Raw genomic sequence first — 12,500 nt, 5'->3', positions numbered from 1 at the left:
TTAGAATAGGGACCCTTATTCCGCATCTGTTTTCACACTGTTCAGGGTTTGTTCACACAGTGTGTCGGGAGCTTATACACATTGTATTCTGCCACTTACTACTTACTAATAAATAGAAATATAGGCTTACTGGTCCTTACTAAGGTTATATTAGTAATACATCCCTAATTGGGCATGAACAAGACATTTGTGAATACATGCTTAACAACCGTCTTATTTTGCTTAGTACATGCCTTACAAGTTACTTACACAGGCATTAATATTGTATGTATTAGTGCTAATAGATGTGTCCCTAAAATAAAGTGTTACCGAGTTGGCTACTGTTTACAATGCACAGCATCTGTTGCTTGTATTTCCATGTCCTTCACTCCAAAGGACAACAATCACACATAGAATACTTTGGTTGGCATGAAAAGGTTGGTGTCCCATCAACATTACTTGCAGAATTAGGAGACTGTTGACAAAAATCTTCTACTGAACTGAATGCCACATTTCCTCGTGTCATTGATAACATGGCCGCCGTTTAGTGCGTGCAGTGTCCATCATTCAAGCACTGCATTTTACCGCCATTGTTGGGGTATCATCCTGGCACTTTCATATTCAGCGTGAGCGCCCTAGGCACTGAAACACAGTGCCCGAAGTGCCCGAAGTGCACAAGTGCGCGATTTGAGACACAGCCATTATGTAGGTAATTTGTGCTAATGTAAAGTGCGTAGTATGTGATAAGGAAGGAACAATACTGATACTTAGGTCCGTGATTATATCTCCCATCTGAGCCGGTCGTTTTAGTGTTTGAATGGTGTCTCTATCTCAATAGTCCCTAGAGGGAGATAGGTTTTCAATTTTCCAGGCTTGCACAAGATAAGCAAGCAAGCAAGTAAGTGGACTTGACTTTACTGATTACTGGTAGTGGGACTTGCTGGGGCAAGCCCACTTAATGATTCAGTAACTCTACTACAACACCAATAATATCATAATAATCACCAAGCCCACTTAACCCTCAAGCGTCCGGCCTGTTTTTGCGACTAATCTGACCGAGTGGGGTCATTTATGACCCCAAGGAGTTTATATAGAATTACCACTAAATAAAAAATTTTTGGGGGTTCATTCAAATTTATTTACATCTTGCACATACTTGTCCCTCATCTAAAGCAAAAAAATGTGAATTTGAACATTTTATTGTTTTGCTAAAAAATAGTCAAACTTACATACGTATATGCTAAATATGATGTATGCCCTCATTTGCATATGTAAACATCAAAATACAAAAAACATCCAATACATTTTTTTCTTCTCTCATCATCAGTAATCAACTGAAAAAGCTTCATGGTGATATCTATCCTTTACATTTTTTAGCCTATTCACTTGTAGTAGTCTTACCACAATAATACAGTATATTTATGCTAATTATGAGAATTGCTCAAAGTGAAACTTTGGGAAACCAAGCTAAATTCTATCCATTAGGCCCATAGATGATATTTCTGCAATAAAACTTTAGGGTACTCAACATTTCTGGGTTCATGAAATCACAAGATCAGAGAATATGGTAATTTACATAGACAAAACCATGTCTCAAACATATAGCCTTAAGCACACTCAAAATTTCTCTGAAACCTTTTCTGGACATTGTAGCTGTGAAAAGGTGTCTGCCATATGTATTAGAGCAAAGAAATGATTCAACTGATGCTTCAGCCTTTGTATAGCCATATAATAAGGAAAATTCAAAAAACGCCATTGATTTCTACACTGATGACTTGTTTCCTCCCTCTTTGTTCATCAGGATGACTTCCATTTCATATTCTCATCATGTGTCTAGGACCACTGTGCCATGATATAAAGAAATATGGAGCAAAAACAGAGGAAATACTACCTGGGTGCCCTCACAATATGCTTCATTGGCTATCGCAGGGGTGCCCTATTTAATTTATATTTTAATACTATAACTGTTCATATTATGAATGTTTTAGGTCTACTGACCATGGTCTGCCCCAAGACACAAAATACAGAAACCAGAGTTTGAAAATTACAACAACAATGGACATTATAATGTTGAGTATCTCATGGATCCTCTCGGGGTCATAAATGACCCCAGAGGTGTTTTGATTATAAATCCCATATAGATGGTCCAAATATCACAAAAATCATTCACAACATGCACAACATATGTATTGACAAACTCCTAGAAGGATACGTTTTTCTGATGAAAATTGCAGAAATGGTGTATGAAAATATGTGCCCGGGGTCATAAATGACCCCAGTCGGTCGCTTTAGGGTTAATGATTCAGTAACTAACCCTAGCCCACTTAATGATTCATAACTCTACTAAAACACCAATAATATCATAATAATCACCAAGTCGTTGTCGTTGACGACCAGCAGTTCAATGTATTTGGTTTCTGTCACCACGTTGCGCTGCCCCCTTCTGGCCTGCAGAGGGAGACAAAGACATGTGTATTAATGTGTGTGTGGATTAATGTGTTTGTGTGTGTGTGTGTGTGTGTGTGTGTGTGTGTGTGTGTGTGTGTGTGTGTGTGTGTGTGTGTGTGTGTGTGTGTGTGTGTGTGTGTGTTTGTGTCTGTGTCTGTGCGTGTGTGTGTTTGTGTGTGTATTAATGTGTGTGTGTGTGTGTGTGTGTATGTGTGTGTGTGTTTGTGTGTGTGTATGTGTGTTTGTGCGCTTGTGTGTGTGTGGTGGTGTGTGTGTGTGTCTGTGTGTGTGTGTGTGTGTGTGTGTGTGTGTGTGTGTGTGTGTGTGTGTGTGTGTGTGTGTGTGTGTGTGTGTGTGTGTGTGTGTGTGTGTATGTTGGTGTGTTGGTGTGTGTATGTGTACCAGGGTTTCCGTTAGGAAAAAAATCTGCCGGCCAAAGTGACCGGCCGAGTTTTCATCTTCCGTACATTTTAATAACATGCCGGTCAAATAGGCTATTTCACCATTCCTGAGCTTACATTCTCACTTGCATGACCTGCACATGACCGTGCATGAACAGCTAAACACCCCCACCAACTCTGTTAAATGACGTAAGATCAGACACACACATTAGCTCTGCACACGGAGATTGTCCGTCACTCGACGGCAATACAGCTTTCGGCACCAACTCTTCAATGTGCTCACGACGATACACACAGACATGCACACATCGTCACCATCATCCATAGCCTACATAACAAACCGGTAGTGGGACGATTACAAAGCAATCATTTAATTTCCTCAAACCGTGTAAAGCACTGCAAACAAGTGAACAGTGCAAGTAAACAGGAATTAATGGAAATATAATGTCAGCTCAGCTGGGGAACGGGGGGATCGAGCATCCGAAGCGCAAGCAAGCAGACGGCTCTGAAGCATCCCATTTGACGGGCTATTGCTGGAGCCATTCACAAGCCACACAACACAACTTCTCGTTCAAACCTTGATATTTTTCTCTCGAGATGATCGCCTACGTAGGCTACCACACGCACAATTGCGGCAGAAAACACCGAAAGCCATCAAATGCGCTTATATCCAAGCATTGCCCCATCCGTATTCAAGCTGCCATTTTCCAACTGTTTTTTGCAGTGAACGCCAATATTCTCACAGCTACCACGACCAGCAAACTAACAAACTACTACTGCTACGAACAAACTGGCTAAGAACTGCTTGATCACAATGGCTGAGACGAAGGGAAATAGAAAGCTAACACAAATGAGCCAGGACCAGAATCTGCGATTATTATGGCAGCAGGCAGGCTAGATAGCTAGCGAGCTGCTAATAGACAAGGTTTGCCTTACCTGAACTGAGTTGTTGAGCGTGTCACTACCTTGTTTCTGAAAGTATTTCCATTTGGGGGCAGCAATAGTCCAACTGATGTGTTGAAAACAAGACCAGCCATCTTATTTAATTACTGGAGTATTACACAGTCACTGTTTGTGTTTCTCCCCTCGGTATTAACGCCAAGACCAGGTTCTCGTACTGATGTGTTTCTTTATTGTACACCGTAGAACTGACACAAACACAGACAAACACATAACAACATTACTCATATATCCATAAACACACACACAGACTCCAATGTTATAAAAATAGAAGATAAAATAAAATACAACATACCACTTTGCCGGGTTATAGACCAAGAGGAAAATGTTGACTTCAACTTTCAGCTTAGAGTAAAACTTGATGAAGCCTTGTGCTTCAGACACACTTGAGGTAAAGTTGTGGGAGCTAAACAAACGCTACCCTTTCTCCATGCCAAAAAACATCAACGCTAGTAGTAGCCTTCATTCATTAACTTTGAAGAGGAAGTGACATCATCATCTACAATGCATCGTGGGAGTTTGAGTGCATTTCACATTCAATGTACAATCTTTCTCCATAATAATAAAACATAATCATAATCGTCATACAAAATGTGCAATATTTTCAAGTACAAAATATAAATAAAACATCTTTATTTGTGCAAACATGAAATGTGCAAAAAGAAAAATCCTGCCAGCCTTTATGGCTGCAGCCACACTCCCACCATCACACAACGTGAGATAATGGAACCGCAGAGGTAAGTTCACACGACCAACACACACACACACCCACACCCACACGCACACTACACATAAGCATGAAAGATAGGTAATGAATTAATCACCTTGATTAAACTAATATCTTATTCTGACTCAAGTAAGGAGACTATTTTGTGTATGGGCCTCTCTAGATACACAGGTTTAGTGGTGCGTACACCTTTATCATTCAATGTTGCATCACTGACTAAAAGTTTGATCTTTCTGACCCGGCCGTCTGACCCTGGAAAGACTTCAACGACCTTGGCCAGCTTCCAATGGTTTCGTGGGGCTAGGTCATCTTGCAGTAAAACAATGTCATTCACTTTTGTGTTCCGGCGGTTCTTGTACCACTTTTCTCTTTGTTGCAAGTTCAATATATATTCTTTCCTCCATCTGCGCCAGAACTCATTGGCTAGATATTGAACTCTCCTCCACCTCTTCCTCAGATAAAGGTCTTCCCTAGAGAACTCTCCAGGAGGAGGGGCAATTATTTCAGACTTCATTGTCAAAATATGATTGGGTGTTAATGGCTCTGGTGCTAATGGATCATTCAGATTCTCAGATGTCAAAGGTCGGCTATTCACTATCGCCATTGCTTCATACATGAATGTTCTCAGCGATGAGCTGTCCAAGGCTCTGCCAGACTGATCCAAGATGGCCGTCAAGACACTTCGCACTGTTCGGATCTGTCGCTCCCAAACTCCACCCATGTGACTGGAGGAGGGCGGGTTGAAAATGAAACTACAGCCCAGCTCTTTCATGCGCTCTTCAGTGGATCCTTTCATGAGTTCTTGGAACTCTCTTTTTGCGCCAACAAAGTTTGTGCCTTGATCACTGTGGAGCTGCCTGACATTCCCACGAATGGAGATAAAGCAGCGCAATGCATTCAGGAATGAGTCTGAACTGAGATCAGTAAGTGCTTCAATATGAACTGCCCTTGAGCACATACATGTAAACAGGAGGCCATATCTTTTCAACTCCTTTCTTCCCTCTTTCACATAGAAGGGACCGAAGCAGTCCATGCCGCTATAAGTAAATGGAGGAGTAGCCGCTAACCTTTCAGGGGGTAAATCTGCCATGACTTGCTCTTGCGTGCTCTTGCGATATTTCCTGCACTTCAAACACAGGTATATGATGGAAGACACTTCACTGCTACATCCCAGAATCCAAAAGCCCTTAGACCTGATCTCATTCATCGTCATACCACGGCCTTGATGACAAATTTGTTCATGAAAATGTTTAATGAGAAGCCGAGAGACATGATGGCCCTTTGGGAGAATAGCAGGTTGCTTAACGTCGGAATGGAGTGTTGCTTTAGTCAGTCTTCCTCCCACCCTCAAGATATTGTGCTTGTCCACAAATGGGTGTAACTTGTGCAGCCTGAAGGCTTGAGTTGACGTAACTTCCTGTTTTTCTTTAAGAGCCTTGATTTCTGCACAGAACACGTCTTCTTGAACCAGACGAATGATGAATAGCTCAGCATCTTTCCTCTCATCCAGCGTTGTCAACTCTGAGCTTTCTTTGAGTCCTTTCAAAGTCCTTGCAAGACGCTTAAGTCTGGCTGTGGCCTTGATCATTCTTCCCCAGTCTGAAAACTTTTGCAAGCGGCTTAACAGAGGTGTTTGCTCAGTTGCCTTTGTCGTGAGGACTTGGGCCCTTCTGAGTTCTGGGTCATCAACACAGACTTCTCCCTTGATCTCCTCCTCAGGGAGGTCTCTTTGCCACAGGAAATTTGGTCCAGTGAACCAGTTGGACTTGAGAAGTTCATTTGCAGTGAGCCCACGAGATGCATGGTCCGCTGGGTTGTGTTCTGTGGCCACATACCTCCATTGGCAAGGCTCTGTGCTGGATTTGATTTGCTGTATTCTATTGGCTACAAAAACTTGAAACCGTCTTGCATCATTGTTAATATAGCCCAGAACAACCTTTGAGTCTGTCCAATAGAATTGACTGAGTTCATCCAACTCCAGTTCTCTCTGAAGCAGGTCGCCGATCCTGCTGGCCACAACTGCTGCAGAAAGCTCCAGTCTGGGAATCGTTGTCACCTTCGTTGGGGCCACTCTTGCTTTGCCCATAACTAGTGAGCAATGCACTTCTCTGTTCTTCATCACTGTTCTAAGGTAAGAGCAGACTCCATAACCAAACACACTAGCATCAGCGAAGTTGTGCAATTCATAACTCAGAACATCCTTACATGCTGGTGGCACATAGCAACGTGATATCTTAACTGTGGCTAAGTCTTGAAGATCTCTGAGCCATAACTCCCAGCACGGCTTCAGCTCCTCTGTAAGTGGCTCATCCCAGCCTACTTTATCTCTGCACATGGTTTGCAATATCTTTTTCCCTGTCAGAATGAAGGGTGCCACAAACCCTAGTGGATCGAACACTGACGCTACTGTGGAGAGAACACCTCTTCTAGTGAATGGGTTTTCTTTAACAGTTACTCTGAACTGGAATGTGTCAGATGAAACGCACCACTGCACTCCAAGTGCTCGTTCCACCTTAGCCTGGCCTAGATCAAAATCCAAGTCTGCAGCACTTTCCGCACATTCCTCTCTTGGCAATGATGCGATCACCTGCTTGCTGTTGGAGACGAACTTGTGCAGGTGGAGGTTACCAGACTTGCAGAGGTCTCTAGCGTCTTTCACTAGCTGCACAGCTTCCTCATCACTTTCAACGCTTGTCAATCCATCATCAACATAGAAGTTGCGCTGGACGAATCTTGCTGCAGCTTGGCTGAACTTTCCCTCACCTTGAGTAGCAAGATGCTTGAGCCCAAAGTTGGCACACCCAGGCGAAGAGGCAGCACCGAAGAGATGTACTCGCATACGAAACACTGATGGCTGTGCTTCCAACTCATCACCCTCCCACCACAAGAAGCGGAGGTAATCCTGGTCTTCTTTGGCAACATGGAACTGATGGAACATGCGTTCCACATCGCACATGATGGCAACTTGACCCTTGCGGAAGCGACACAGGACTCCTATGAGGGTGTTTGTGAGATCTGGTCCAGTCAAAAGATGTTCATTCAGGCATATGCCCTTGAATCTCGCAGAGCAGTCAAATACCACCCGAATCTTGCCCGGTTTCTGAGGGTGATAAACCCCATGGTGTGGGATGTACCAAGCAGGCTGCTTACTGATCTCCTCATTAGGAACCTTCTCTGCGTCGCCACGAGCTATGATGTCTGTCATGAAGGCCCTGTAGTCTTTACAGTATTGCTCGTCTTTCCTGAAACGTCTCTTTAGGCACTGGAGACGGTGTTCAGCACAAGCTACATTACTTGGCAGTGCTGGCTTGTCCTGCTTAAAGGGTAATGGCATTTCAAAATGTCCGTCATCCTTTTGCTTGATGCCCTCTTTCAGCTTGGCTAGAAAACGAAGATCTTCTTGAGACAGCACTCCATCTTCTCCACTGCTCTCTGTGAAATCAGACTCAAAGATCTTCAGTATGTCTGCTGGAGTGAGCATTTCTTTCACCTTAGTTCGATACACAAAGTGGACCTCAGACTTAAGTGGCTCGGGTGTTGGAGTGATTTCTCTTGAGATGACTCGGTGACTGATTCCAATGTCATCTGCTAAATCATTATCCAGATTGCTGTAGCCAATGATGCTCCACCCCAACACTGACTTCTGGGCAAATGGTTGGCCTTCCTTTCCACTCACCACGCCTCTGGGAAGCAGAACTTGGGGGCAATTGTAACCGATTAACAATCCAACCTCACAGTCAAGCTCAGGCGGTATCTTGTCAGCTAGGTGTTCCAAATGAGGCCAACCCCTGGCAGTCTTACAGGTGGGTATATCAGACTTATTGGCAGGTATGTATTCTCTTGTGTATGTTATTGGAAGATTGATTCTCTCATCAGACATCAAGCCTCTTACTTGTAGGCCACGCATCTTGCTGCTTGACACAACCATCGATCTCGATGTAATTGTCGAAATCTTGAGCCTCACAGGATCTCTCTCTACATGCAACAGGTCAGCTACATCCTTCAGAATAAAGGTAGTGTCGCTCTGAGTGTCGAGCAAAGCATACACTAAAATCTCTTCCTCAGGATTAGCTGTTGATGACACGTACACAGGGAGAATTGATGATGTGTGGGTGTTTCTGTCCTGCTGGATGACTCTGTTTGAAGTTGCTTGCTGTACCTCTACATGTTCATTGGGTTGCTCATGTTTGCTTTCAGCAGGTTCCCCACTGACCGCTTGCTGCAGCTGATGAGATTGAGATGTTGTGCTCTTCTCGCGATCTTGATGTAGACAAGTTGGATGGCGTTTCTCACACCTCTCACAGACACTTCTTGCAGCACAGGCCTTGGAGCTGTGTCCAACCTTAAGACAGCCAAAGCACAATTTCTCTAGTTGCACAAACTTCACTCTATCCTCAACTGGCATTTCCATGAATTTCCTGCATTTGTTCAGAGAATGTCCAGACCATTTGCAGAACTTGCATACATAACTGGCCTTTTCACTTGAGCTTGTAGAGAGAGTTTTCGCAGAGGCATTGCGGTATCTGTGAAGCTTGTGATCTGAATCACTTGGTCTATAATTTTCTTGCTCTGACTCTTTCAGTGCTTGGAATGACGTAATGGGATTGCAAGCTATCCTGGCTTCTGTGTTGAGAAACGTAACAAATAACTTAAAGTCAGGAAAGACCTTGTGTTCATACTGAAACAGCGTTGCTGTTCGGTTCCAGCGGGAACTCAACCAGTCTGGCAATTTGGCAGCGATTTTTTGAATCTCGACGCAGTCGTTTAATGTTTGCAAACCTTGAGTATGAGACATGGCTGTTGTGACACTGGTCAGGAAATCTGCAAACTCCCGGAGGTCCTTGCCGTCTCTAGAGGAGATTTTGTGCCATGATTGAATTTTGTCTCTGTATGCCTTGCCAATAACAAAAGGGTTTCCAAAACGATCATCAAGCATGCTCCATGCAGCTGTATACGCGTCTTCTGTTCCGACAAGAGAATATCCTTCAACTGCACGCTTGGCCTCTCCTCCTACATACTTTCGCAGGAAGAAGAGTTTTTCCTGAGCCGGTAGGTTCTTACGATGGATAAGTGTGTTAAAGGACATCTTCCAGTCTGTATATTGTAAAGGATTTCCAAAAAAGATAGCAGGCTCCGGAATAGGAATTCTGTTGGCTGCTATTGCATCAGCAAGCATCCGTACAAGGTCATTGGAGGAGTCAGCAGAGGTGGCTTGCATGTCAACTTGAGGAACCGCTGTACAGGCAGGTGCTGCTGTTTCAATGCTGTGGCCATGTGAAAGAGCCATAGGAGGTGGTAGTGTAGCAGAGGGCCAACTTGCTGGAACTTGAACAGGTACAAATGAACGGGCCGCAGGATCCAACATGGTGCCTGCAGTGGCATGAGCGCTCTGTATAAGCTGAGGTGCTGAACTAAGGTGGTCTTGTAGGCGGGCAACAGGAGGTGGCAGGGTGAAAGAAGGCTTGCTTAATGGAGCTGGCAAAGGAACAAAAGAGTAGGCCGCAGGTTTCAATGTGGAGCCTACAATGTCATGACTGTTCGGTATGTGCTGAAGTACTGAAGTAGGTTGGTCTTGTACCTGAACTACAGGAGGTAGCAGCGTGAAAGAAGGCTTTTTTAATTGGGCTTGCAAGGGAACTGAGGAGTAGGCAGCAGGATCCCATGTGGTGCCTACAGTAGCATGAATGCTCTGTGTGTGCTGCGGGACTGATGCAGCGTGTTCTTGCAGGTCTTCCTCAGTATAAATTTTAAGTCTGGCCTGTGCAGCATTGTGTCTTTTCAACTCCTCTAAACGTTCCACCTCCTTTTTCTTTTCCTCCAACTTTCTTTTTCTAGCCGCACTTTCTGTTACAAACACAGCCGTTTCCCTTGCCCTTTCTGCCTCCATTTCACGTTCCTTTGCCTCTCGCTGTGCAGTTATCTTCTTCTCCTCTGCTTCCAGTTCTCTGATCTCTTCTTCACATTCATGCTGGGTTTTCATAATTTTAAGAACCTCATGTGTTGCTGCCACCTCGGCTGCAGCTTGTTGCTGCTTTTCCTGTGTAGGCTTGATGGACACACGGCTAGAAACTCTGGAGGTTGTGCACAATCGCAGAGAGCGGACACTGGACTCTGTGGGGTCGAACACAGAATCAGCCTCAGGCCAGGGTATGTCATCTGGGTTACCTGTAGCAGTGATAAAACACAGGGCCTTTTCCCTTGCAGCCGTAGTTATAGCACAGCAGCAGTCATTCCTTCTCCTCAGTTCATGGTCAGGTACTGAAATGGCTCGGATTCTTTCATAGGTGGTATTTAAATCATTTTGTTGCTCACAATAAAGTCTGAGTCTTCTTGGCCCTTAATTGCTCTCTTTAATCCGTTAATATGATATTTCCACCGTTTATACATGCGATCAAATGTCTTTAGCAAGTCTTTCAGTTTGGCCTCTTGTAATTGTTTTCCTTTTTCTGAAAGAACACGTGGACGCTGGCTCCTCCTAAGTGGCTCCTCTGTCTCCTCCTCTGTGGCGTCGCCGCCCTCCTCTTTAGGTTCGGGAGCCTCTGTGTTTTCTGCTTGAATGTCATCTTTAGTTACAACTTTTCTAGAATCGTCTTGGTCAGGAAGGTCTCCATTTTGTGTGTTTTGTATTGTTATTTCCCTTGAGTGTGACATTTTATCTTGTTGTAATGCTACTTATACATTAATGAAATAAAGTAATTTGAAAGAAACGCCTATATTGTTGCATAAATAGGCCTATGTAGCACCAGTAAGCTTCAATAAGATTTTTAAATGGTATAAACTGTAGACTTATTAAGTGTAGCCTAGAGGTCCAGACCAATAACTGCACTCATTTGCAAAGGCAACACCCAAACATCACTCAGAGGATTAGATGAAGCAAAAAAAAACAAAACAAAAACAACACGTCAAAAGGTTCAAGGAAATCAGTGCAAACATGCATAAATGGCTACAATGTGCAATAGGCCACAACACATTAATTTAAGAATCCAAGCAAACGAAGTTCTGTACAAATATAGCAATGTAGAATTGTGCAAACAGCAATTTCAACCTGTGCAAACTTCACGTGATAACTTTCAAGTGCTGGTTTAAGCATCAGCTTACTCTTCAAAACAGTTCGATGAATGGAAACGTTCATAAATCCTTTAAACTCCGCGGGTAGAAGACGATGACAGTTCTGAGGGCAAGTCACACACACTGTGCAACTTCAAAGGCACCACCAACCTTAAGCGTTTCCTTGCTTGCCTTGCTGTGTGCTCCTTGCTTTGGGCCCGCACCGAAATCCACGCAGTCGAGTTGTGGAACTACTCCGTCTTTCTTTCCGAACTCCTTTGCCGGACGAAACGCATTCAGGGTCGGCGACTTCTCGTCCTTTGTTCCGTTCGCCACGACATCCACCACAGCGTTTCAGCTCGGCTGCTTCTCGTCCTTCAGTCCTCGCGTTCACCGTAGTGTTCTACTGTTTCTCCCCTCGGTATTAACGCCAAGACCAGGTTCTCGTACTGATGTGTTTCTTTATTGTACACCGTAGAACTGACACAAACACAGACAAACACATAACAACATTACTCATATATCCATAAACACACACACAGACTCCAATGTTATAAAAATAGAAGATAAAATAAAATACAACATACCACTTTGCCGGGTTATAGACCAAGAGGAAAATGTTGACTTCAACTTTCAGCTTAGAGTAAAACTTGATGAAGCCTTGTGCTTCAGACACACTTGAGGTAAAGTTGTGGGAGCTAAACAAACGCTACCCTTTCTCCATGCCAAAAAACATCAACGCTAGTAGTAGCCTTCATTCATTAACTTTGAAGAGGAAGTGACATCATCATCTACAATGCATCGTGGGAGTTTGAGTGCATTTCACATTCAATGTACAATCTTTCTCCATAATAAAACATAATTTTAATAGTCATAATCGTCATACAAAATGTGCAATATTTTCAAGTACAAAATATAAATAAAACATCTTTATTTGT

At 43.6% G+C, this 12,500-nt stretch overlaps 1 protein-coding gene and 2 long non-coding RNA genes across 3 annotated transcripts in view; all 3 read right to left on the bottom strand.

Annotated features, from left to right (window-relative positions):
• Positions 1 to 12,500, bottom strand: part of LOC134444448 (disintegrin and metalloproteinase domain-containing protein 11-like) — a 100,897-nt gene that overhangs the window by 69,549 nt on the left and 18,848 nt on the right. Inside the window, exon 9 of the mRNA XM_063193798.1 lies at positions 2,353 to 2,427. Within this exon, the coding sequence (XP_063049868.1) occupies positions 2,353 to 2,427 (75 nt within the window). The remainder of the gene's footprint in view (positions 1 to 2,352; positions 2,428 to 12,500) is intronic.
• On the bottom strand, positions 3,944 to 4,213 carry LOC134444450 (uncharacterized). Its single transcript, XR_010033979.1, has 2 exons — positions 4,084 to 4,213; positions 3,944 to 3,976 (listed from the first exon to the last, which is right to left on the bottom strand). It is a non-coding gene; the product is annotated as an uncharacterized LOC134444450 (long non-coding RNA).
• Positions 12,010 to 12,280, bottom strand: LOC134444449 (uncharacterized). The gene is made up of 2 exons (XR_010033978.1): positions 12,150 to 12,280; positions 12,010 to 12,042 (listed from the first exon to the last, which is right to left on the bottom strand). It is a non-coding gene; the product is annotated as an uncharacterized LOC134444449 (long non-coding RNA).

Source organism: Engraulis encrasicolus, unplaced genomic scaffold (assembly GCF_034702125.1).
Source record: "Engraulis encrasicolus isolate BLACKSEA-1 unplaced genomic scaffold, IST_EnEncr_1.0 scaffold_56_np1212, whole genome shotgun sequence".
Classification (NCBI taxonomy): domain Eukaryota; kingdom Metazoa; phylum Chordata; class Actinopteri; order Clupeiformes; family Engraulidae; genus Engraulis; species Engraulis encrasicolus.
Note: the sequence above shows the minus strand (reverse complement) of the source record. Positions and strands in the feature narration are given on the sequence as shown.